At 46.5% G+C, this 27034-nt stretch overlaps 1 protein-coding gene across 1 annotated transcript; it reads left to right on the top strand.

The window, feature by feature from the left end:
- Window positions 1–66: 66 nt before the first annotated feature.
- SUGP1 (SURP and G-patch domain containing 1) lies at window positions 67–26900 on the top strand. The gene is made up of 14 exons (XM_037506247.2): window positions 67–353; window positions 1921–2092; window positions 8227–8327; window positions 8640–8840; window positions 10837–10960; window positions 11281–11381; window positions 12235–12358; window positions 18053–18414; window positions 23733–23839; window positions 24530–24707; window positions 25066–25172; window positions 25913–26058; window positions 26373–26502; window positions 26738–26900. Exons 1-14 carry the CDS (start codon window positions 332–334, stop codon window positions 26762–26764), a joined length of 1902 nt encoding a protein of 633 aa, XP_037362144.1. The 5' UTR covers window positions 67–331; the 3' UTR covers window positions 26765–26900.
- Window positions 26901–27034: the final 134 nt, after the last annotated feature.

Below are 27034 nucleotides of genomic sequence, written 5' to 3'. Positions count from 1 at the left end.
GGAAGCGGTGCGAGGGGCGGGGCCGGCTAGCCTCGCGGCTGTCGCGATATTTACCGTGTAAAGCGTCCCTGAACTTGTAGTTTTGTGTTTAGCGTTACCGTGGCTCCTGGAAGGCATAAGAAACGGCGACGTCTTCTGGTCCTCCGGACTGAGACCGGACACAGAAGACAGCCCTAGATGTGTATTCCCGTTGTGGGAGAAGACCCTTGGCGTTCTCGCAGCTGCCGGACGTGGCAGGCAAACGCGGACTACATCTCCCGGCAGGCCATGCGCACTATAACAAGCCTCTTCGGGCGGCGCCAAAGCATTGTGGGTGTGGAGGAGTCTCAAGATGGACACCCGGGATGTTGCAGGTACCAGCCCCCGCCTCCCCTCGGCGGCCGCCGGGGCCTGGTCTGCGCGCCACAGCCTCGCCTCTCTCTGGCCCACCTACCCCACCAATCCCGCCACAACCCACGGGCCGCCCGGAGTGACCTCCCTCGAGCGCTGTCCGCCAAGCCCCCCAGACCCAGTTGTCTGTTTTCACTCCTGGCGCGCTGAGGGCTCCTAGCTTTCCGTGCAGGCCTCCGCCAGGTCTGCCTCTGCTCGTTTTCCAAGTAGTCGCCTTCGGAGCTGCTCCGAATCCTGCGCCCCGAAGACCGACAACCTTGGGCTGTCCCGAGAGCACCTTTCCTCCCCACGTTGGTAGCAGCCGCTGTATGGCCTGTGTCCCGTTTTCTGGAAAGGCTGCTTTTCCGAACTACTCTAGGATTCTATTTACACATTTTAGTTGTCAGCAGCCCCAGTGTTATCGCAAGCCTTGCCCTTCTCTCTTTCACAGACGGAGTATCCCCAGACTGGGAGGCGTTCACCCATGCAGCAGATACTTGCTATGTATCAGGCTTTGTGCTGGGCATTGGGGGTGCGGTGATGACCCCAAAGAGGGCCCTGCCTTCTTGAAGGTTGTTTCCTACTGGGGTAGCACACAATGCAACTGAGAGCAAGTTGCATTGATGTGAGAGGGGACATTTAAGATGAGAAAATGCCAGCAATGGGATGATCTGGAGGAAAGATCCTCCCATGAAGAGGTGGGACAGCAAAGTGCCAAGGCCTCAGGGAGGGATGGGCTTGTCGTTTTGGAGAATGACTAGGATAAAGTTCAAGTGGGGAGGGGATTTTTTTCTAGCATTGCCTTAAAATTTGACTTTTAGAATTAGGATTTTATTCTGAGTCCCAGGGGAACCTCTGAGGTGTCTTCATCACTACAGCTTCCACTGTTGTGTGTGACACCATTGTCTTTTGCTTGGCACCAGCAAGCTTCCTTGTTTTTTTTTGTTTTGTTTTGTTTTGTGTTTTTGCTGCCTACCACTCTTCAGTCGACAAGTGGAATGATCTGAAAAATAAAGATACCAATTGGGTTTTGTCAGTTTAATACTCCCCTGTTACTTCCAAAATCTTTAAAGTAAAACCCAGACTCTGTTGCCCTCATCCCCATCCCTGGAGTGGTCTACTCTTGCCATACTGGACCCTTGCTGGTCCTTGGATGCTCCAAACTTCTTCCTGTCTTGGGCTTTTGACCAAATTACTTTTTCGGAGACCAGCTTTTTAACTTTTCAGTTCTGGCTTTGGTTTTCCCTCTTCTAGAGGTTATTTTCTACCTACTGCAGTAGCATAAGTGCTCCTGGTAATTCTTTCTCACCCTTTTTATACAGTTTCCTTCAAAGATTTCTTGTTACAGTTTTGCAGTTACTTTTTGTTACAAGTTTATTGTCTCTCCAACAATAAGTGAGCCTCTTCTTCACCTCATACAGGGCCTGTTACAGCTCAGTAAATGTTGAATGAATGAATGAACAAATGACTGTCAGTTGCTCTCAGGCCCTTAGCAGCAGGTGGGCATATTTGTGCAGCACAGGTGACTTCTAATGTGCTTCTTCTACCCAGGAAAAGCTAACCGATGGTTTGGGGTTGCTCCTCCCAAGTCTGGAAAAATGAACATGAACATCCTTCACCAAGAAGAGCTTATTGCTCAGAAGAAACGGGAAATTGAAGCCAAAATGGAGCAGAAAGCCAAGCAGAATCAAGTGGTCAGCCCTCAATCCCCATATCTTGGCGAGTAAGTGCTTCCTGAGGTCTTAAAGGGTTACTTGCAGAGGGTTTTGCTTATGAGAGCAGTGTGCCTGCACCTGACGATGCAAGGAGTGACATTCTGCATGAAACTCATTGTGGCGGGAGAGGAGCAAGGGTTATGTGGGCCCAGAGGATAGCCTGACAGCTTCCTCGCTCAGCAATTACTTAATGCCAGTCAGGTATGGCCCCTGGACTGGAAGTACAGTGCACAGCAAAAACCCAGACTCATTTTTCATTTTTCCCCATATGGGATTTATCGTTATTACCAAAGAGGGTGCCAGTCCTACTCCCAAGAGTTGCTGGTGCTTAATATGAGGCATTGTGTTCCTAGATGCAGTGGCCACTGTAGTTGCACTTCTGAGACTTACAGCAGAGGCTCTGTGTTTTGAAGACCCAAGCAGAGCCAGCCTGTTGAAGCAAGGAAAGGCCTGCCAAGCAGAGGGCTCCTGAATCAGGCAGCCTGAACTGATCACAGGGCCAAAGGGCCTATTCCAGAGCTAGGCAGTAGGAAGCTCATCAAGTTTCCTTCTCCCTGTTGTCAGAAATTCTGAGGGATTAGAGCAACATGAATTTCAGACTAGAGCCTGAATCATAGAACATTAGTATTCCACAAAGTTGTGTCTCAGCTCTCCTCTTTTCTAAATGTCTGTGTCTTCTGGACAGAAGATACTAGGTCTCCAAGGGCTGTGGAATGTGGGTTGGACATGAGTGATCTACTAGTTGGGGGCTCTTGCCCCTGTGTTGTGCAAGCATTTGGCACCAGCATGGTAGAGTCACTTCCCAGGTGGTCTTGTGAGGTTGTTGGAGTCCAACATCAGGAATAAACTACTGAAGGGGAACATCAGGTGGAGGAGTGTATGGCACAGGTAACTTTGGGAATAACTCTTGTCTCTGCTGTCAAAGCGTAGAACTCCAAATTTTAGAATTTCCTGATGAGGAATAATAGGAAGCATTTAATAATAATAATAATAATAGTAGGAAGCATTTAATAGGAATAATAATAGGAAGCATTTAAATCACCTTGAGATAAACATTTTGGTATATTCCCACCCTGTGTCTTTGTTTCACCAAGTTTTTATCAATTTTGTTAGCTGCTTCTCCCCTATTTAGAGCCTTCATAGTTTTATTCATTTTTATTGAGCTGTAATTCATATGCCATAAAACTCACCTTTCAAACTACAGAAGTTAGTGGTTTTTTTTTAAAGGTTTATTTATTTATGTATACAAGAACTGGGGTGTAGGCCAGAGGTGTGGCGGAGGGAGAGATTTCACCAGAGAGAATGGGGAGCAGAACAGGTAGATCTACTGAAATACACTGCTGAGGGGAGCAGCGGGCAAGACAGGAGAGGTCTGCTGCACCATGTGGTTAGCTCCCTGGATCGAACTCATGCTGCAGTGGCTGGTGATAGCTAGATAGCGCTGTGTCTTTAACTCTTGTGCCACCAGGGAGGCCCACAAGTTAGTGGTTTTTACTACATAGCACCATGTTAACATATTTACTACATAGCGTCATGTTAGCTGCTTCTAATTCCAGAACATGTCATCACCTCCAGAAGAAACCTATCCCCTTCTTTCAGCCCACCATTAATTTCTTTCTGTCTCTGGATTGCCTGCTCTAAATATTTCATATGATAAGTAGCTTTTGAAGGTTCTTCTACTCTCTGTCATGTGTCAAACTTCATTTCTTTTTATGGTTGAATAATACTCCATATATATGGATGGACTACATTTTATATATTTATCAAGAGCCAGCATCTCTATAACATGTTCTGCTCTTTGTTAGGGGTGGTTTTCAAGTGGAATTCATTTGCTGACTACCGCCCAACGTGCTTTTTTTTCTTTTAAGGTTTATTTATTTATATAAGCACTGGGTACAGTCAGAAGCATGGGAGGGTGAGAGAATTCACCAGAGCCAGAGCTGGCAACAGAACAGGCAGATTGATGAAATACACTGCTGAGGGGAGCAGCGGGCGCGGCAGGAGAGGTCTGCGTGCCATGTGGGACCCTCGCTGGTGGCCGGCAATTGAACCGGTGCTGCAGAGGCTGTGGGCAGCTTCGCAGCTGAGCACTCAACCGCTGCACCACCAGAGGGGAGGCCCCCAAGGTGCTTTCTTGTCTATCATTGTCCCTACCTTCTGTCTCCCAAGGGAGCTACATGGTGTGAGGATGGAGCCAGAATTTTCAGAAAGCCCTGCTGGTTTAATGTCAAGCAGGTTATCCATATAACCTTTTCTTTCACATGAAAAACTTTAAAAATTTAAAGATAGTCAATCTATGTAGTAGGAAGTCTGGGAAGTAGAAAACAAAACAAGGAAAATCCTAAATCAGATATAACCCTGAAATGCAGCGGCAGTGCTGGTTGCATGTTGGGTTTTCCTAACAATTTTTAATTCAAATGTATTTTGTCATAAGTAGGACATTGTTTATATTCTGCCTTTCATTTTTCATTTAGTAATTTACTTGATTGCTTTATCTATAAAATTTTAACTCTTTGGAATGGCACCATCTGCCTTACAGACATCCCATAATTCATTTAACCACTGCCCTTTGCCCATTGTTTAGGTCATTTCCATTTTTGGTTCACTAGCACAGATTTTTAGAAAGATGAATCTTTTTTTATATATATATATATATATTTTAAAGATTTATTTATATAAGAACCGCGGTACAGGCCAGATGTGTGGGAGGGTGAGAGGATTCACCAGAGACAGAATAGGGAACAGAACAGGCAGACTGACTGAAATACACTGCTGAGGGGAGCAGTGGGCGAGACAGGAGAGGTCTGCCACGCCATGTGGGCTGCTCTGCGGCCAGCGGGGATCGAACAGATACTGCAAAGGCTGCGGACAGCTTCCCAGCACTGAGCTTAACTGCCTGTGCCACCAGGGAGGCCCAGAAAGATGACACTTTTAAAGGCAAAAGCCTACATATAGACTTCCTCAGCTCTTACCAATTACTGGGTGTGTCTGTGTGGAGGGATGCCGTGTAGCCTTGTAAAGTGAATGATGAGGGATTGCTGAGATTGGATAGGATAATATGCTATAAGAGAAAATGGGGGCCTCCCCGGTGGCGCAGCGGTTGAGCACTGGATTGCGAAGCTGCCCGCAGCCTCTGCAGCGCCTGTTCGATCCCCGGCTGCTCCCTGGCCACCGGAGGAGGGTCCCACATGGCGCACAGACCTCTCCTGCCACCTGCTGCTCCCCTCAGCAGTGAACTTCAGTCCTTCTGCCTGCGTGTATGAATAAATAAATAAATAATTTTTTTTTAAAAAAAATAATAAATTTTATTTTTATATTCCCCCATACAATTGCAAACGCCCCATTCTGACCCCAATCCTTCCCCTCCCGCCCCCCACCCCCAAAAAGTGCCTCTGGTTCATAGTTTTTTGTTGATTTTGATTTTCACTTTCTTATATTCATTTTCCTGGTCCCTTATTTAAGTTTTCTAGATTCCTGCTATGAGTGAGACCATCCGGTATTTTTCTTTTTCTTTTTGGCTTATTTCGCTGAGCATGATCCCTTCCAGCGCCATCCATGTTGCTGCAAATTGCATGTGTTTATCTTTTTTGAATGCTGAGTAATATTCCATGGTATATATGTACCACATCTTCTTGATCCAGTCATCTATTTTTGGGCATTTGGGTTGTTTCCAAAGCTTAGCTATTGTAAACAGTGCTGCTATAAACATAGGGGTGCAGGTGCTCTTTGGAATTGATGTTTCTGTGTCCTTTGGGTAAATACCTAGGAGTGGAATTGCTGGATCATATGGAAGCTCTATGTTTAGTAGGTCCAGAAATCTCCACACAGCTCTCCACAGTGGTTGGACCAGTTTGCACTCCCACCAACAGTGCAGGAGAGTTCCTTTTTCTCCACACCCTCGCCAACATTTGTTGTTGCTAGTTTTTTTAATATGTGCCATTCTCACTGGTGTAAGATGGTATCTCATGGTAGTTTTGATTTGCATTTCCCTGATGACAAGTGATGTTGAACATTTTTTCATATGCCTGATGGCCATTTGCATTTCCTCTTCAGAGAAGTTTCTTTTTAGCTCTTCTGCCCATTTTTTGACTGGATTATTTTCTTTGTTGTTGTTGAGTTTCATCAGCTCTTTGCAGATTTTTGTGATCAGTCCTTTATCATTAGTGTTGGGTGCAAAAATGTTCTCCCAGTTGGTGGGGTTTCTCTTTGTTTTTGTTATTGTCTCTTTTGCTGTGCAGAAGCTCTTTAATTTGATGTAGTCCCAGCTGTTTATCTTTGCCTTCACTATCACTGCTTTGGGTGATGTGTCTGTAAAGATGTCTTTGATGTGCAAATCCCGTAGTGTTTCGCCTATATTTCCTTCTATGTATTTTATGGTTTCAGGTCTTATGTCTAGTCTTTAATCCATTTTGAGTTGATTTTTGTGTATGGTGTGAGGTAGTGGTCAAGCTTCATTCTTTTGCATGTAGCGACCCAGTTTTCCCAGCACCATTTATTGAACAAACTTTCTTTGCTCCAATGCATAGTCTTTGCTCCTTTGTCAAAGATTAGTTGACCATAAATCTGTGGGTTTATTTCTGGATTTTCTATTCGATTCCATTGGTCTGTATGTCTGTTCTTATTCCAATACCATGCAGTTTTGATGATTATGGCTTTGTAGTATAGTTTGAAGTCTGGGCGTGTGATGCCTCCATTTCCTTCTTTTTTTTTCAGTAGAGCTTTGGCTATTCGGGGTTTTTGGTGATTCCATATGAATTTCATCAATAATTGTTCTATTTCTTTGAAGAATGACATTGAAATTTTGATTGGAATAGCATTGAATCTGTATATTGCTTTTGGTAGGATGGCCATTTTAATAATGTTTATTCTTCCAATCCATGAGCAGGGGATGTCTTTCCATTTCTTTGTGTCTTCTTCTATTTCTTTTAACAGTGTTTTATAGTTTTCTTTGTATAGGTCCTTTACCTCTTTTGTTAGATTTATTCCCAAATATTTGATTTTTTTTGTTTCGATAATAAAAGGGATGGTTTTTTTGATTTCTTCTTCTTCAGATTTGTTGTTTGTGTATAGGAAGGCTACTGACTTTTGCGTGTTGATTTTGTATCCTGCCACTTTACTGAATTGATTGATGAGTTGAATTAGTTTTTCTGTGGAGATTTTGGGGTTCTCTGTATATTATCATATCATCTGCAAATAGTGATAGTTTGACTTCTTCTTTTCCTATTTGGATTCCTTGGATGTCTTTCTCTTGTCTTATTGCTCTGGCTAGGACTTCCAGTATAAATAAATAAATCTTTAAAAAAAAGAGAGAGAGAAAAAAATGGAAGAAGTAGGTTATATTCTGGTCACAGCCTTAGTTCTATTTCTAATTTAGGGGATAAATTAGAGGAATAAAAGAGAGTGTTTGAAGAGTAGCTATTGTGATATAAGGAACGTTTTTTGGGTTTCCCCTTTTCTCTCTGTATTTGTATTTTGACATTTTTATTTGTTCTCTAGTCAGTTTTTGGTACTTTTATGATGGTGAAAATGAATTAAATATCTAGATTATTCAGTTTGTTTTTGTGCTGATATATTAAAAGTAGATGTTCAGAACATCTACTTAAAAATTATTAAGTAAATCATACTCTGCAGAAAGAAAAAAGAAAGTGAAAATATAAAATACTCCCACCAAGATGTTACTTTGGGTGTTTCCCTATGTCTGTGTGATTCACAGAAGCACTGACCAGCCCAGGCCAATGACACACAAGTATAGACACACACCCTTCCTTGGGGAACTTGAGTACCTGGGCAGACACATGGGAACCAGAAACAGCTCATGTAATTAGTTAACAGGTATGACAGGTGCCATGCAGGGTACACAGATAACAAGCATGATGGGTATTGTTCAGGGAGCAGGTGGCCTAAGTTTTCTCACTGGGTACATTGGTTACTCCTGGCAGGTTGCATTGCCGTTGGAGATAATGTCATGTTGTTTTGACTAGTTAGATTGTTCTTGCTTGCCCATCATGTGCTCTGCAGGGCTGGGCATCTCTGGGGCCAGTTTTGCATCCCAGTAAACAGGAATGGGCTCAAGACTGGCACTCGGCCTTGTTCTCAGTGGCTTCCTCTCTCGGCTCACCTCTGTCCTCTGCCCTGGGTCTAGAATGGTGAATTCCCACAACTCCTCTGCTTCCAACAAGTTCGCCAACGATGGCAGCTTCCTGCAGCAGTTTCTGAAGCTGCAGAAGGCGCAAAACAACACAGGTGAGCTGTCGTCCATGTCTTCTACTGCCTGGGCCTACCCCACTGATTCTTCTCCCCAGGGTCCCCAAGGGTAAAGGCATTGGGTGCCAAAACTGCTGCATGCAGAGACCTGGGCCAGTGACAACCACAAGGCCTTCCTCTGAGCCTCACGTTTTCATCTGTAAAATGGGGGTGGCTTCCTCTCTGATTAATTTTGCCCAGCACTGAGCTGGAATCCAAAGATCCAGACCCCAGGGCTCATAGCATATGGGTTAGCTGGGAAGACAGGTATGCTCCCTAGAGACCTTGAGCATCATACCCTTCCTTCCCAAGATCCACCCCCCAGCGTACCTACTGCTCCCCCTCGTGTGCTACCCCGGACTGGGAAGAGGCCCCCCCTCATCAGCAGCCCACCAGGGCAGGTGAAGAACTACATGCATGCCAAACAACTGCCTGTCGCCAGCCGCCCAAGTGTCTTCCAGTCTCCTGATGAAGATGAAGAGGAGGACTACGAGCAGTGGTTGGAAATCAAAGGTAAGAAAGGGGAGGGCTGCTGCCTCCCTTCTCCACTGCTCCAGCCCTGTGGGACTGTCCCACTCAGTAGGGAAAGCTCAGCCAGGGTTGTAGGGAGTTTAGTATAGTGGTCAGGGACCACCAGTCCTCCAAGCTGAGGGAAGGGCTGAAGTTGTATTCCCTAGGGTATGGGGGCCAAAGTAGGGGGTGGGGGAAGGAAGCAGTATGTGGGAACAGCAGACTGCCAATTTCTTTCTGGGAGCCCATTCCAAAACAGGGCTGATTAGTGCATGGGAGTTGTGGTGCCCTCAGGCAAGCCTTCACTATGTCTCATAGTCTTCCCTTTTGTCTCATACAAAGGGAGGAGTTTCCAGTGGTTCTTTGGCCTGGACCCACACTTTGCCAGCCCTGAGACCCAGAGTGCTGTTCCTTTCTGTGGATTACTTATCCCCCAGTTTGGGCTAGAGGTAGGAGCACAAAGGGTGGAGGGTATGCTCTCCTGCCCCAGGGAAAGGCAGTCGCTGGTCTTAGGTGAGCCATCCAAGCTGCCTGGTATAGGAGGGCACAGTGTGGTATTGGTAGCCTTCTGACACTTGAACTGTGTGGAGGCCTAGTCCATCTCAGCCCAGGTGGCTGGTATAGTCATATCACCATGACGGTGAGGACTGACTGAAGTGGTTCTGTAGTCATGCTGTGACAGCATGTAAAACCCTTGGTTGGATTTTGGTTGCTGGTTCAGGCCGTGGTCAGAGGGACTCAGTGTCCAGCATCAGTCAGAGGGAGCCAGGGACAGTGGTGTTTTCTCAGAGAGGGCCCTGCTGGGAGCCATGGCTTTACTTGGGGCAGTGGGTTGTTTTAGGGCCTGTTAACAGCTTGCTGTTGAAATGACCTCAGAAAAACACCATTCCTGTAAACAGTGACCAGGTCAAGGTCATTGCCAGGCATACAGGAAGAGTGTGAGGCTGGGGAAAAGGCAGACACAGAATGTCCCTGGTACCTCTCCAGGAACACTTGAAGCCACAGTCCCCTTAAGCCACAGCCACCTCCACCCCCACTCTGAGCTTCCTGTCAGTCCAGGTAACAAAGGGAACAAAATTGGCACTTGTTGGTGTCTGGTGCTATTGTTGAGAGTCTCAAACAAATCCAGTCACTGACTGCAAGGAATTTCTCTTAGGAGTTATCCTAAGAGGGTCATGAGCGCTATAGTGGCTGAATGATGATCTAGAGATAGAGCAGTGATAAATAAAAAAAATGAGGTCCGTGTGTCTCAAAGGGTTGGCTAATACAAATACAAAAATGTATTTTTGTACCTTTGCACGTTGAAAAGGCCTTGAGGTAATGATTAAGCTTGTTGCAGTAAGCCTTCCTAGCGCCCCGAAGGTGGTCTGGAAACACTTTGTCACTCATGGAAACCAAGACTTCTTGGACAATTTGCTGGCTCTAGGTCTGGGCAGGAAATCTGTGAGATGATCCTGGAGCGCCCTGTCCCAGCAGCTAGCGAGGAGGCCGGCGAGACTCCTGAGGTCCTGCCCAAAGACCTTGGGAGCCAGCTGGAAGAGGCTCCACCAGCCACAGAGGGGATGATTGAGCTTCTGTGATGACGTTAATGCAATGGACAGAAACCCACCTGATGTGTTTAAATCAATTTGTAATGATGTTTTAAAAGAATTTGTCATCTTTGACGGATGAAAGGGAATCAGTTTATTACACTGAACACTGGTAAATAAAGAAAAGAATTAAGCATTCAAAAAAAGGGGAACGTCACCCTGTCAGCCTGGGGACCGACTTGGCCTTCGAGAGCTCACACTTCTCTCCTGCCAGTGTGCCTGCCAGTGTGCCTTCAAAGACTGACTCCCCTCATCGGGGTGCTTTGTACTTGGACCTGGGACACCCGACAACCTCCCGCATCTCACCCTCTTCTCCCCCCACCCCTCTGTCATTGTGGTCCATAGAGAGAGTGTGCCTGTTGACTGTGGGGTGTGTGAGTTGAACCCCAGTACTGACAGCCTCCTTAAAGTTTCACCCCCAGAGGGAGCCGAGACTCGGAAAGTGATAGAGAAATTGGCCCGCTTTGTGGCAGAAGGAGGCCCCGAATTAGAAAAGCTAGCTATGGAGAACTACAAGGATAATCCAGCACTTTCGTAAGTACTTCTGGGAGGGGAAAGCCACTGCTACTGAATGTTTGTACCACACGACAGTATGCGCGGATATTCATATAAAACCCTCAGGTGACTTAGGCTCTGGGACTGGGTGCTTGCTTGTATGAGCCAGACGTTGTTCCAAGGGCTCCTTAATTCATACCAGAGGTACCAGGGACTCCCCAGAGATATGGAGATTTACTCCTGGGCCCTGTCCAGGCATCTGCTCGCCAGCTTGTTTTTATACAACATGTCGTCTTGAGTCTGCTTTGGTCTGCCCTTTTCCTCTGCTCATCTTTCTCTTTGTTTACAAAATTCTCCAGGTTTTTGCATGATAAGAATAGCAGGGAATTCCTCTACTACAGAAAGAAGGTAGCCGAGATAAAAAAGGAGGCACAGAAGTTGCAGGCAGCCTCTCAGAAAGGTAGGTGGGTGGAGGGGGCTCTGGGGAGACAGAGCCTACCCCTCATGGAATCAGGGTTCTTGGTGGCCACCTTGGCATGGGATGGTGCCAACAGCCTGGATCTGTGTCCTCCTAAGCTATGGGGTCATGCTGGTACCAGTACTACCCACTCTGCCAGTGCTTTGAGGACTGGAAAATCTTGAGAGCCAAAGCCAAGACTGCACACAATGGGGAGAAGGAACCTATTGGTTCATGTTCATTTTAATAAGTGTTAATGAATGCCTATTGCATGTGGGCAATGAAGATAGCTAGATGCTGAAGTGGTCTTTGACACTGGGTGGGGGAGAGGGTAGCCAGAGACAGAAAGGATCAGCTGAGATCCTGGTGGGATGAGTGTTGGGGGAAATGCTGACTGGGCTCCGACTATAACCAAGTGAAAAATTCTAGCCAGTCAGCAGGGGAGGGATGTATAGACTGAACTAGGGCCATAGAGGGCACTTCATTGTATTGCCTGTGGCCCTTTGCCCCAACCTTCTCTCAGGAGAAGTGGGGTCAAGTCAGCCCCTAGTATAAAGATTGGGTGGGTGGCTCCCATCTCTCTAGCACAACCCAGACATGGCCTTTTCCTGTATCCCAGTATACCCGAGGCCCTTGCAACCTACAGGGTGGGAAGGGATGGGTGGGTGGGGGGTTGGAGATATGTTGTGATGTTGACTCCAGTGTTTTCTCTCAGTGCAGTAATCTGATTCCCATTTGCCTGTTTTTCTTTGCATTGTTCCTAAAATAAACCCCTCTTGTTGCCTGTGGGGTTCTTAGCAGAAATTAGGCTGTTGGGTGTGGTGAGTTGAGCTCAGTACTGACAGCCTGCTTAAAGTTTCACCCCCAGAGGATGAAGAGGTCAAGAACCTTGCAGAAAAGTTGGCCAGGTTCATAGCAGATGGGGGTCCGGAGGTGGAAACCATTGCCCTCCAGAACAATCGTGAGAACCAGGCATTCAGGTAAGGAGGGGGAGCCTCCAGGAGATGATCCTTACCCTCATCATGGCCCCACAAATAAGGAAATGTGATAGAGTCTCATGGAGAGAAATTGGTGAGGCCAGGACTTGTGTCCATGAGTTTCTGACCCTAGAGCCTAGTCTGACCACTACACAAGTATTTCCAAGTGCATGTCAGAGCCACAAATTATCTACATGTCAGGCCAGTGTGCAGGGGCTTTTGGGGGCCTTAGGTTTTCCATGCATCTTGTAGTGAAAGTCTCCTGCTTTCTCTCTACAAGCCCCCTTTGTAGCAGGACGGCATATCCAGACTTTGAGCTAGCAGGCTCTGGGCAGAAATCTACAGGACTGCTGTTAGCTGTGTGCATCCTTAGGGTCTTGGCTTTGTGATGAGGAATGTGGTTGGGAATTTCTTGTCTGTGAGCAGGTTTCATATGGGGTGGTGAGTAGTAGGTACCAATGGAATGGGTCATGTTCCCACTTTTTCATTCACTGGGTGGTGAATTCAACACCTGCACTTGACTAAGGGAGGCAGAGCCTTGTAAGGAGTGAAGCAGCAGAGGAGTGGAGGGTAAGCATGGGACTATGGTGTGGATGGATATTGGAGCCCAACAGGGCCAGAGGGGTCTGCACAGGGAGTGTCAGGGTTGGGTCTGTTGCAGTCCTGGGGATGGGGGTGGGAGTGGTCAGACCATATGATGGGAATGGAGAGGGGAGAATCATCAGGAAGGCTCATTGAATCATGGGCCTGTGGGAGGGAGAGAAGGCCAAGATGCAGACAATTCTGATAAACAGGGAAATGTCCCTGCAGCTGAAAGCCCTTAGGACTAAGGGGTGGTTGGGTCTGGAGTTCAGGGGACTGGGGTCTTCTCACTGCACAGTGATGTCACCTCCACTGTGCAACACCCAAATCAGCATTTACTTGATAGTCTACTGTAAGTCATTGCACCTTTTATTCCCATGTGCTGACGTAAGTTTATTTAAACAGGATGCTTAGGTTAGTGTCTCATTGTAGGTAAAATAGACTGCAAAAATCTACCACAGGCACAGCAGGCAAGGTTATAGAATTCTGTCCAAGATCCAGGTGGCGCTCCTTAGTCAGGAGTCCAGAGCTCAGCTGCTCTGGCCAAGAAGGGTCAGATTGGAGAAATACTGTCAGCCCTCCCATTGTGTTGGCCTGACTTGGGGGGGCGGGGAGAGGGGTGTTGTGAGGGCTAGGGTAGGATAGCTGATGGTGGATAGTGTGGTCGGGAAGCTCGCCTCTGATTATTACCACAGCCAGAGCCAAGAGCACTCAGGAGTACTATAGGGAATGATTGGGTGTCCTGCATGGGGAGGGTATGCAGGGTCCGACCAGGTGGACTGTTCAGTCATTGTGGGGGCAATTGTTCAACAGTTCCTGTCACCCCCAAATCTAGCTGCCACCTTGTTTTCTGGACTCTGAGCCCTTCCCTGCCCTCTTGATTCCTCTCATGAGCCAGCACACTTGCAGTTCTGTGTTTTAGGGAACTACCCCTAACAACTATAAAGAAGCCAGAAAAGCCCATCCTTTTTGACCAGCCATCACACTTCTTAGATGCTGTCCCTAGATATAACAGTTTAATATAACATTGTCAGTGTATTCATGAAACAGAACAAAATGAACATCCAGCCTCACTGGGCTAAACTGTTAACTACATGTCCCCAGTGGGATTTCAGCCAGCAGAAGGCACGCGGGCGAAGGTGGTGGCAGCCCACACAGCACCCACTGTGAGCTACATGCAACTCTGACACATCACCCGTGAGAGCCACTTGTTCTTTGCAATAGCCAGTGTGCTGGGCTCTTCCAGGTGAGGAAACTGAGGCAAGGTAGCCAGTCAGTAAAGGTGCCATCGCCACCATGCTCACTGTATTCTAATGGGAAAGCCTTATGTTCTTAGGTGAAGTAAAAGATTTTTAAAAATTGTTTAGGATGTTGCAGAATCCCTGCATCTGTGGAGGGTAAGGGCTACCTTACCCTCTAAGGCCCAAGGTTGTCTTTTCCCTCACAGCTGACAGAACTACTGTTCTTGCTTAATTTTTTTTAAGATGTTATTTTTTAAGAACAGTTTTAGGTTTGCACCAAAATTAAATAGAAGATACAGAGATTTCCCATATATTTCCTGGCTCCATACAATGCTTGGCCTCCCCCGTTGTCAACCTCCCAACCATAGTGGTACATTTACTAGGGTCAGTGACCTTGTATTCACATAGTTGATGGTCTATACTTGATGGTTCATTCTTGATGTCATTGGGTTTGGATAAATATATAAGGATATATACCCATTATTATGGTATCATACAGAGTATTTTCACTGCCCTAAAAGTTCTCTGTTCTCAGTCTAGTCATCCCTTTCTACCACCCCCATCCATAATCTTTTTACTGTCTCCATTGTTTCGCCTTTTCCAGAATGTCATATGATTGGAGTCATACAGTGCGGTAGTACCCCCCTTATCTGTGGGGGGAATACAATCCACAATCCTAAGATCTCCAGTGGATGCCTGAAACTTTGGATAGTACCAAACCCTCTGTATACACTTTTTTCCTAGCTATGATAAAGTTTAATTTATAAAATGAGGGATTAATAACACATGATAAAATAGAACGGTTATAACAATGTACTTCAATAAAACCATGATATTAGTCTCTCAGAATGTTTTATTGTACAGAATTATTCAGACCAAGGTTGACCTCAGGTAACTGAAACCACTGTACACAGCCTTTTCAGAGTGGTGTCTTCCGCTTAGTAATATACACATTAGGCTTCTCCATATCTGTTCATGGCTTTATAGCTCTTTTCTTTTTACATGAATAATCCGATGAATAGACCACAGTTTATCCATTCACCTACTGAGGGACATGTTTGCTGGCAAGTTTTTGCAATTGTGAATAAAACTGCTGTAAACATCTGTGCAGGTTTTTGTGTATACATAGGTTTTCAACTCCTTTGGGTAAATACCAAGAAGTGCACTTGTTGAATTGTATGCTAAGAGCATGGTTATTTTTGTAAGAAACCTCCAAACTGTTTGGTAAAGTGACTGTGTCATTGTGCATTCCTGCCAGCAGTGGATGAGATTTCCTATTGCTCCACATCCTCCATGTAAACGCTGGTGTTGCCAGCATCCTGAATTTTTGTCATTCTAATAGGTGTGCTGTGGAATCTCATCTTCTATTTTCCCTCTCGTGTGATGTGGAGCATCTTTTTATGCTTTTTTTTCCATCTGTATTTCTACACTGGTGAGGTCTACTTTGGTTAGGGTTCTCATTGTCCTGTTTTTTAATCAACTTGTTTATTAGTGAGTTGTGACCTTTTTTCTTCTTTGAGAGCAGCCCCTAATCCTAAGTAAAGCTTATCATAAACAAGCTTTTTTTGCAAGTGTTTCTTCTAGTCTATGATTTATCTTTTCATTTTCTTGACAGTGTCTTTTGCAGAGTACAGATTTTATTTTTTATTTTTGCATAGAAGAACTGGGGTGTAGGCCAAAGGTGTCGGGGGGTGGGGGCGGTGGTGATGAGATGATTCACCAGAGACAGTGGGGAGCAGAACAGGCAGATTTACTGAACTAACACTGCTAAGGGGAGCAGCAGGTAAGACAGGAGAGGTCTGCTGTGCCATTGTGGGTCAGCTTCCTGGCTGGGAATCAAATTCAGGCTATAGTGGTGATAACACTTAGACTTAACCCCTAAGCAATCAGGGAGACACCCCCCCTACCCCCAGAGTAGAGATTTTATTTATGTTTTTAAATACAGCAAATTGCTTTTTTTTTTTTTAAAGATTTATTTATTCATGCATACAAGAACTGGGGTGCAGGCCAGGGGTGTGGGGGCGGGGGGGTGAGAGAATTCACCAGAAAAAGAATGCGGAGCAGAACAGGCAGACTGACTGAAATACACTGCTGAGGGGAGCAGCAGGCGAGACAGGAAAGGTCTGCTGTGCCATGTGGGCAGCTCCCTGGCCTGCCAGGGATCAAACTCATGCTGCAGAGGCTGTGGATAGCCTCACAGTGCTGTGCTTAACCCCTTGTGCCACCAGGAGGCCCGAGATTTTAAATGAAGTCTAGATTGTCAGTTTCTATCATGGATCCTGTCTTTGGTGGTGTATCTAAAAGTTCATCACCATACACAAAATCATCTAGGTTTTCTTCAGTGCTATCATCTAGGAGTTTTATAGTTTTGTGCTTTACATTTAGGTCTATGACCCATTTTAGTAAAGAGTTTGAGGTCGGTGTTTACATTCAGTTTGTTGCCTGTGGATGCCCACTTGTTCCAGCAACATTTATTGAAAAGACTACTTTTTTATTTTTGCTTTATCATAAATGATCAGTCACTATATTTATGTGCATCTTTTTCTGAGCCCTCTATTCTCTTCGTTTGATCTGTGTGTTCATCACCATCTAGCTGACTGTAGCTTTGTGGTAATCTAGAAGTCAGTTATTGTCAATCCAACTGTGCTCTTCACTCTTGTGTTGGCTATTCTGAATCTTTTGCCTCTCCATGTAAACTTTAGTTTGTAAACATCCACAAAATACTTTGCTGGGATTTTCATTGGGATTGCATTAAGTCTGTAGATTTAACAATATTGAGTCTTCCTTACCAGGAACATGGAACAGCACTCCAATTTATTTCTTTGATTTCGTTGATTAGTTTTGTAGTTTTTGTCATATAGATCTCATACTTTTTTTTTCAGGTTTTTACCTAAGTGTTTCCTTTTTTTGGGTGCTAATGTAAATGCTACTGTGTTTTCAATTTCAGTTTCAAATTCTACTTGTTAAGTGCTGATGTAGAGGGAAGTGATTGATTTTTGACTACTTACCTTGGATCCTCCAACCATACTATAATCACTTTCTAGTTCCAAGAGGTTTTTTTGCCTATTTGAATCACGTCATCTGCAAGCAAACAATTTTATTTCTTCCTTTCCACTCACTCTGTACGCCTACTCTTTTCTCATCTTACTGCATCGGTCTCCGAAGGTGAGACTGTCAACTCAGGACATTCATAGTCCGAGACACTGGGTAGGTATAGATTGAGCCATGGCTTCTGCCATTTCTGAACCTATGTTGCCTGCTTTGCACCTTGAGCTGGAGATGAGGGGACCCTTGTATTACAGAGAGGCAGAGGCTTCTCCCGTTGGGTTCACATCTAGCTCCTCATCTGTTCCAATGTTCATTGTAACTGTTTGGGCTCCATCTGCTATTGATGCCTCTTGAGGATGTAATGGAGAGAAGCGACAATGCCCTGAGCTATCTGGTTTAGAACACATCCTTCTGTGCTTGTTGGCACCAGGCAACTTCTTGGTGTGAAGTCATCTAGGGGAGCATGGTCCCTAGGGAAGCATGGAAGAAGCCCCACAAAGTCTGTAGGTCTGAGGTAGCCCACTCCTTTTCCTTTAAGAAGGTGATCAGTGGCCTCTCACAGGTGCCTGGTCAAGTCAAGGTAGTGACTTGGAGTGGTCTGTGGTTAGTGGGAATGGCATTGTGATAGGTGCCTGTCGTATCACTCTTTGCACTTTGGCAGGACCTGGCAGGACCGGAGGTCGTGGTGGGGACCACAACCCTGACATGACCCTATAGTGACTCTGGCTCACCTAAGCATGCCTATACAAGACTGAGCTGCTCCTGTCCAGAATCAGGGACAGGGACATGGGCCCAGCTGATGCTATGCCCCCACTCTCCTTTGCAGCTTTCTGTATGAACCCAATAGCCAAGGGTACAAATACTATCGCCAGAAGCTAGAAGAGTTCCGGAAAGCCAAAGCCAGCTCCACAGACACCCCCACGGCAACCGATCTTGGTCTGAAGTGCAGATCCCCTCCTGAAACCCTCTTGGGGTCCATGCCCCCCACTGCTGCCTGCCCCGTCTCATCTGTAACTTCACCCCTACCCACTGTCACCCCGGTTTCTGCCACGCCTGCGAAACCTGCCACCACAGCCACCGTGAAGAGGAAGCGGAAGAGCCGGTGGGGGCCTGAAGAGGACAAAGTGGAGCTCCCACCTGCCGAGCTGGTGCAAAGGGATGTGGACACCTCTCCCTCACCTCTGTCAGGTGGGCCAACTCCCCTCCTGCTCCCCAGCCTATCAAGAGGGGTCTGCCTTCTTTCACTGAGCAAGTTTTCAGTGTTTATCTGCTTCATAGTCGTGTCAGAATTTCATTCTTTTCTATGGATGAGTGATGTTCTAATCTGTGGATGTGCCATGCTTTTTTCATCCGTTAGTTGATGGACATTTGGGTTGTCCCCACCTCTTGGTCATTGTGTCTAGTGGTCTAAACATTGACCTAAAAATACTACTTGAATCCTTGATTGCAGTTTGTTTGTGTCTGTACTTAGAATTGGAGTCACTGGATCATCAAGCTCTATGTTTTACTCTTTGAGAAACCATAGGACAGTTAACCATTTTACACACCCCTAATCCATCATGAGGGTTCCAGTTTCTCCATATTCTCACCATATTATAGCTATCCTAGTGCATGCACTGTGGAATCATTTGTAGTTTTTTAACTCAACTTTCCTTAATCAATAAAGGTGATGCACAGCTTTTAATATGCTTACCGGTCATTTGTATAGCTTGTTTGGAGAAATGTCTGTTTAGTCCATTTCTTAAATTGGGTTATTTTTCTTTTTGTTGTTGAGCTGTAGGAGTGCTTTGCATATTTTGGATATTAACAGCCTGTTTAGATGCATGATTTGTAGGGCTTTTTTTTTTTTTTTTCAATGCATATAAGATCTGGGTGAGAAGATTCACGAGAGACAGAGTGGGGAGCAGAACAGGCAGAATGACTGAAATACACTGCTGAGGGGAGCAATACACTGACTGAAATACACTGCTGAGGGGAGAAACGGGCAAGACAGGAGAGGTCTGCTGCGCCAAGATTTATTTATTTAGGACCTCCCTTGGTGGCACAGCGGTTGAGCACTGGGCTGCGAAGCTGCCCGCAGCCTCTGCAGCACCGGTTCAATCCCCGGCCGCTGGCGAGGGTCCCACATGGCGCGCAGACCTCTCCTGCCGCCCGCTGCTCCCTTCAGCAGTGTATTTCGTCAGTCTGCCTGTTCTGTTCCCCGCTCTGTCTCTGGTGAATTTTCTCGTCCTCCCGCGCTTCTGACTGTACCCAGTGCTTGTATAAATAAATAAATAATCTTTAAAAAAAAAAAGATTTATTTAATTATACATACAAGAACTGGGGTATAGGCCAGAGTTGTGGGGAGTGAGAGGATTCACCAGAGGCACAGTGGGGAACAGAACAGGCAGATCGACTGAAATACACTGCTGAGGGGAGCAGCGGGCGAGACAGGCGAGGTCTTTGGCACCATGTGGGTAGCTCCCTGGCTGGGGATCGAACTCGTGCTGCAGTGGATGCAAAGAGCTTCATAGGTTGCATCTTAACCCTTGCGCCACCAGGGAGGCCCACAGTCAGTGTATTTCACCTGTTCTGCTCCTCACTCTGTCCCTGGTGAATCCTCTCACCCCCAACCCCCACACCTCTGGCCTGTGGCCCAGCTTTTGTATGCATAAATAAATAAAATAAATCTTTAAAATAAAAACAGTTGAACAGATATGGGAAGGTATGTTTCTGGACTCCTTGTTTTGTTTACATTGGTTTGTATGCCAACACCACACTATTTTGATGATAGTAGCTTTGCAGTAAGTCTTGAAATCAGGAGTGTGATTCCTCCAACTTTGTTCTTTATTTTCTTTTTTCAAAATTGCTTTAGGCTATCAGGGGTCTCTTGAATTTTCATGTGAATTTTTGGATTGGCTTCTTTGTTTGTTTGCAGAAAACACCATTGGCCTTTTGATAATCATTACATTGACTCTCTAGATTGATTTGGGATAGTATTGACATGTTAACAATATTTAAATCTTCCACTCCTTTCCATTTATTTGTTGTCTTTAATTTTCTTAGACACATTTTATAGTTTAATTGCATGTCCTTGGTTAAATTTATTTGTCGGTGATTTGTTATTTTTGATGCTATTGTAGATGAAGTTTTTTCCAGGTTATTGCTCATGTATAATAATACAACTGATTCTTGTGTGTTGATTATGTGTCTTTCAACTTTGTTGAATTTATATGCACTGACAGTCTGTGTAAATTTCATAGACTTTTTACAAGTATGATCATGTCATTTGCAAATAGATAGTTTTGCTTTTTTCCATTTCAATTTGAGTGCTTCTCATTTCTTTTTCTTGCCAAATTGCTTTGACTGGGATGTCTAATACTGTGTCTTTGAAAGTGGGGAAAGTGGGCATTCTTGCCTTGTTCCTGATCATGGTGACAACTTTCAGTCTTTCATCATTGAGTGTGATGTTAACTGTTTTTTGTAATTTAAAATTTTATGCTGTGTATTGTTTACATAGTTTTTATTATGCTGAAGAAGTTTCTGTCTATTCCTAGTTTGTCATGAAAGAGTGTTTGATTATGTCAAATCAATTGATCATGTGGTTCCCACCCCCCTTTATTCTGTTAATATGATATTTTACCACGTTTTGTTAATGTTTGTTGATTGATTTCTTACGTGAACCACCCTTGCATTTCTGCTATAAATCTGATCTGGTCATGGCATATAATCCTATTAACATGCTGCTGTATTTCATTGCTAGTAGCTTGTGGATTTCTGCATCTATATTCATAAAGAATATTCTTCTGTCTTTTTTTTTAAGATTTATTTATTCATACAAGAACTAGGGTGTAGGCCTGACGTGTGGGGCTGAGATAATTCACCAGAGACAGAGTGGGGAGCATAACAGGCAGGTCCACTGAAACACACTGGTAAGGGGAGCAGCAGGCAAGACAGCAGAGGTCTCCTCCTGCGCCATGTGGGTTAGCTCCCGGCCAGGAATTGAGCTCAGGGCACAGTGGTATTCACACTGAGGCTTAACCTCTGCCACCAGGGAGGCCCCGTCTCTTCAGTTTTTAAAAAGTTTGAGAATCAGTTTTAATTACTTTAAGTATTTTATGGAATATCCCAGTGATGTCTGCCTCGACCTGGGCTTCTCCTTATTGGCAGTTTTCTTTTTATTTATTTATTTATTTTTAAAGATTTATTTATTTATGCATACAAGAACTGGGATACAGGCCAGAGGTGCAGAGGGGGTGAGAGGATTCACCAGAGACAGAGTGGAGAACACAACAGACAGACTGACTGAAATACACTGCAGAAGGGAGCAGCGGCAAGACAGGAGAGTTCTGCTGCGCCATGTGGGTCAGCTCCCTGGCCAGCCGGGGATTGAACTCGTGCTGCAGAGGCTGCGGATAGCTTCATAGTGCTGTGCTTAACCCCTTGTGCCACCAAGGAGGTCCCCCTTGTTGGCAGGTTTCTGATTATTATTGGACTCTCCTTTACTCAGGTTTTCTATATTGTCTAGAGTTAGATTTAGTAGTTTGTGCACTCCAAGGAATTTTTCCACTGTGTGAGTTATCCAGTTTGTTGGCAGACAGTTGTTCATAGTGTTCTTTTATGGTCCTTTATATTTCTGTAAGGTTATTAATATGTTCTCTTTCTTTTCTGATTTTAGTATGTGTGTTTTTCTTTTCTTTTTCTTAGTCAATCTAGCTTTGGCACTTTTGTTGTTCAATTTTTGGTTTCATGGAATTTCTCTTGTATTTCTATTCCGTGTTTCACTTTTTTCTGTTCTAATCTTTGTTTCCTTCCATCTGCTAGCTCTGGAATTAGTTTGCTCTGTCCTAAAACCTTAAGGCAAGATCTTTTTTAATGGGAGCACTTAACAACCGTAACCTTTCCTCTAAGCACTTTTTCTCATACATCCTGTCAGTTCAGGTATGTTATGTGAAATACACAGTGATAAACCAGAATGATTGTCATGGTCAATTTGGCATAATTACTCCTACCCTCCCTCCTTGACAGCAGTTTTGGGATGACCTGATTTCTCATTTTCTACCAAAAACTCGCAAGTATTAGGTATTTATTGTCATTACACTCGCAAATGGTAATTGGTAACTGAGACATGCTGTCTCATGCCATCTGTCTGACTTGCCCCCATTCAGTATGCACCTTTGGAAGCAAATGTTCCCACCTTCCCCACCCCACACTTGAATAGAGCTGGACCCATAGGCTCACAGTAAGATGTGGCTGGGCATTTGGCCTTCATCTGTATTTGCCTTACTGAGACAGGATTGAATAGGAAGGCAGTTCAGCCTGTCACAGAGTTGGCCTAATGACCCTCCTGTCCAGACTGAGGGGTCTCCTGATCAGTGCCTCTGGGTTCTAAGATGAAAACTGACTGAAGATTCTGGTCCTCCTTGGGGCTCTTGATGGCACCTACCTACCTAAGTCTTGGCAGTTAACTTCGGTTGTGCTCCGTGCTGAACATGGTGCTAGATGTAAAGGAGGGGGCTTGGATCTGGGTGTAGTATGATATGTGCACATCCATTGAGACTATATCTCTTGGATTTGGCTCCCATAACCTACTGGTATAGAAGCCACTCTCCTCACTCCCCAGTGGACAAACATGGGTTCTGAAGCCTCAAACTGGGGTAGAGTTCTGCCCATCCATGTCATCCCAAGGGGAGCATGGGCAGCCCCTCCCTGCCTGCTCACTGAGAAAGCAGCCCGAGGAAAAGGACTGTGGGTGGGCTGCTCAGACATTGGCTTCCTTGCCCTCTCCACAGGACTCCCCTACATCCTCCTGTGCCTCCACATAACCTTTGAGAAGAGGCTAGGTGCAATTATGGGGTCAAGGAGCAGCTGTGGGTGGTTCTTGGGGCAAAGACCCAGCCCCTGGGAGGGCCCAACTCATTCCACCCTCCCAGAGGGACCTCTGCAGCCCACTCTGCCTAACTTCTTCAAACAGATTAGTGTTGCTGGCTCCAGCCAAGCTCAAAACTGATGTCAAATTAAATGTCAGCTGCTTTGAGGCTGTTTGGCTGCCTCCCCAGAAGAAGCTAACTAACCACACGGATAAGTCTCATGCCAGACTCTGAGCCCAGGTGTGTCTACACTGGTGTCTTTTCACTGCAAGGCTGACTTCCTGGAGTCTGTATGTGGGAATGGACACACACACCTCTCATACACGTACATACACACATGCTCATTTCCATTCATTTATCTCAGGCTTTGCAGAGTCCTGCTGTGTCACCATTAGCCATGTAACTTTGGGGGTGAGCCCAGATCTCTGAGTTGTGTCACCATCTACACACAGTGGGAGCAAAGCATGCCTGGAGGGTCCCACAGGGGGTGACATCAGAAGTGTCCCCTGTGGTCAAGTGACATGGTAAACTAACTCACCTGGTAGGAGGTCCTGCCATGCTTGATGGCAGATTCCATCAGTTCATGGACTCCACAGTGCATATAGGAGCAGGACATTGCATGTGTCTGTCATTGATTCTCCTGTGTCTTATTTCCAGTTCAGGACCTCAAGGGGCTTGGATATGAGAAGGGAAAACCAGTAGGTCTGGTGGGTGTCACAGAACTCTCAGACGCTCAGAAGAAGCAGCTGAAGGAGCAGCAGGAGGTGAGATGTGTGGGCCAGAGCAGGCAGGCTCCATAGGGCTGGTGGTATGTTGTCCCCAACACTGCCCCAAGGTACAGTGGCCCCAGTATAGTCTGGGCCTCCTGTGCAGGCGGGTTCTTTCTGAGGGCCCTCGCCAGCCTGCAGTCAGGCCCACAGTCGAGGCCTTCTTGTGCTGCTGGGCAGCCCCCCCGCCAGCACTCATGGCTGGTTCCATTTAGGTAGTCTCTCTTGAAATTCTCCATTCATTTCTCCCAGCATCCAGTATAGGACAAGCCTTACTAAGGTAAAGTGCTCTGAGCAATGTGATAGCTACTCATATGGTATTGGACAGTGTTGGGGTAATGCCAGCCAGGCAAAGATTCTGCAGTGGGGGACAAAACCTCTGCTGCTTCCCCTTGGGAACAGGAGGCATAAGACTGTCTGTCCTGGGCATCCCCAGCCACCTCCAGACCATAGCCTCATTATGTCATCATTGACCCTACCAAGGGTCAGGAGCACCTATTGCTGCCCAGTCCACAGTGCCAATACCATAATGTACTGGGTTCTAAGCAGGCCCGAGGCTCTAGGCAAGTAGAGAGGGGTCCTGCATGCTTTACCTGGGATTCCAGGTTCTACGGCACATCCTGCCATCCTGGGTATTTGTTGAGTACTCTCTGAGTCCTGTCCTGATCACTAGCTGTGCCTCCACAGATGCAGCAGATGTATGACATGATCATGCAGCACAAGCGCGCAATGCAAGACATGCAGCTGCTATGGGAGAAGGCACTGCAACAGCACCAACATGGTTATGACAGTGATGAGGAGGTGGACAGTGAACTGGGCACCTGGGAACACCAACTGCGGCGCATGGAGATGGACAAGACTCGGGGTGGGCCCAGACGTGGTTGTGAGGAGGGGACTCGTGCGGGGGTGGGGGTGGGAATGGGGATGTCAGAGCATTGGGAACATAGGACAACCCTCCCACCTGCCCAGAAGGCATCATACTGGTCTTGAGACACCTGCCTGCTTCAGACCCCGGCCCACTTCCCTTGCCTGCAGGGCCTTGGGTGAGAATCTCTGTGCCTCTTTTTCTTCCATGGTGAAAGGGGCAGTTCTCAGCACAGCACTCAACAGTGCCACCTGAAGGAGCAGGTGCCCAAGTCAAGGCCTTAGCCAGCTGCACACTGAACCTCTATGCGTTAGGGTGCCGCTTTCCACCCCTTATTCTTTTCTCCCTCTCTGGGCAGAGTGGGCTGAGCAGCTGACCAAGATGGGCCGGGGAAAACACTTCATTGGAGACTTCCTGCCACCAGACGAGTTGGAAAAGTTCATGGAGACTTTCAAGGCCCTGAAGGTGAGCTGGGAGGGTTTGGGGCCTCATCTCCAAGCCCCCGTCTTGGGCCATCCAGCTCTCCCGCTGCCTACTCACCTTGCAGTGCCTGCTGGCCTGAGCACTCTCGGGGGAGCTGGCTCTCCTGCTACAAGAGGCATCTGTTTATGACAGACGCTGTCTGTGTAGGGAATTAGCAAATAGAAGCTCAGCTGCCACTTTAGAAACATTTCCTGGGGCTTTAGAGAAATTCTTCTTCCAGTGGAGCCAATTAAGTGCCTTTATAGGCTGTGTTTCTCAGGCAGAAGCCCAGCAGACAGGCTTTCCAGGGGAGAGTTAACTGTTCCTCCTGTGCCATGAGATTCTTTGAGGAGAAATGGCCAATCTGCTGCATCCCATGGGGCCTTTTGGGGGTTTTGTAAAATTTCGTTGTCCTTATAACCACATCACAAGATGGCCTTCTCACTGACCATATTTCCTTTTTAGTACTCTGTAAGATGGCACCCTTGAAACAGGGAGTTTGGCTTTGTTGATTCATCTTTCCCATGGTGCTTGCAGCCTTTGTGACCCTGTCTCTTTGTCTTGGCCAGAAGGGAGTTCACTAAGTTTGGCTCTCAGGACCCTGACGAGGAGGAGCTTGATTCATTCTGAGGCATCTGACTTGGGAAGGGAATAGACGGGCAGGTGGTCCTAGCAGCCAGTGTCTTCAGTGGGGGGTTTCCAGCTGCTGCTCTCATGGATAACAGTGCCTTCTCGCCCTGCAGGAGGGCCGAGAGCCTGACTACTCAGAGTACAAGGAGTTCAAGCTGACAGTGGAGAACATCGGCTACCAGATGTTGATGAAGATGGGCTGGAAGGAGGGTGAAGGGCTGGGCTCAGAAGGCCAGGGCATCAAGAACCCGGTGAACAAGTGAGTGTGGCCAAAGAGGGTGAGGGAGAGGGGAGTCCCAGAACTCCATAAACAAGTGAGTGCAGTTTCTGTTGGATGCAGAGTAAAGTCCCACTGGGAGACACAGGCCCATTGACCCTCCTCCCACAGTGTTATGTATATTCTCTGAGGATGTCCCTGCCTCATCCTCACCTCTATCTGCATTGTGGTGCTGCTGTTGAGCCCAGCCAGGTGGGATGAGGCTCCCTTCTTCAAACGTAGGCCCTGCACCACCTCTCCAGCCTGCTGGCACCAACCTGGACCCCCTGCTCACACTTCCCATTGTCCCTCTGCAGGGGAACCACCACAGTGGATGGCGCCGGCTTCGGCATTGACCGGCCAGCTGAGCTCTCCAAGGAAGATGATGAGTATGAGGCCTTCCGCAAGAGGATGATGCTGGCCTACCGCTTCCGGCCCAACCCCCTGGTGCGTGTGTCCCATCCTCACGTGGCTGCCCCACAGCCCATGTGCTCCTCTCTTAAGTGTCCCTCCATCCCCACTCTAGCTAGGTAAGACCACACCAATGACTCCCACCTGCCACTCCCCAAACCTGCCCTCCCCTTTCAGGGGTATGAACTCAGCTGCCTTAGAAGATTCTGAATGGGAGGAGCTGTCTGTTTTCATCATTAATCCTCCCCTTTTGTCTTTGCATTACCCCCAGAACAACCCCAGACGGCCTTACTACTGAGTGTTGTGGAGAGACACCAACATATTTCAAGAACCCGGCGTTCCTGGACTGTGGAATGTTCCAGCCTGCATTTCTGCCTGCCCTTCCATTGTTGCCAGTGTTGTGCCGTATATTAAAAGTCCCAGTGCTTGCCCACTTTGGCAGCCTGGTATTGCCATCACCAGAAACCCCTTCTGTTCTTTACCTGGGGCAGGCGGGGTGGGGACAGGATATTATGGTGAAGCTATGCAGGGTAGCACCTGGCCCTCTGTTTCCCATCAGCCTGGGTTG

This window comes from Talpa occidentalis, unplaced genomic scaffold, assembly GCF_014898055.3.
Source record: "Talpa occidentalis isolate TD23 unplaced genomic scaffold, MPIMG_talOcc4v2.1 talOcc4.12, whole genome shotgun sequence".
Lineage (NCBI taxonomy): Eukaryota > Metazoa > Chordata > Mammalia > Eulipotyphla > Talpidae > Talpa > Talpa occidentalis.
This window is presented reverse-complemented; position numbering and strand designations above follow the sequence as displayed.

Bases quoted from the DNA above. Each gene is read 5' to 3' on its own strand.
- SUGP1 (XM_037506247.2), top strand. From the start codon at position 332: ATGGACACCCGGGATGTTGCAG. The intron at 354-1,920 runs GTACCAGCCCCC...TCTTCTACCCAG, and splicing joins GGACACCCGGGATGTTGCAG to GAAAAGCTAACCGATGGTTT. The intron at 2,093-8,226 runs GTAAGTGCTTCC...CCCTGGGTCTAG, and splicing joins CAATCCCCATATCTTGGCGA to AATGGTGAATTCCCACAACT.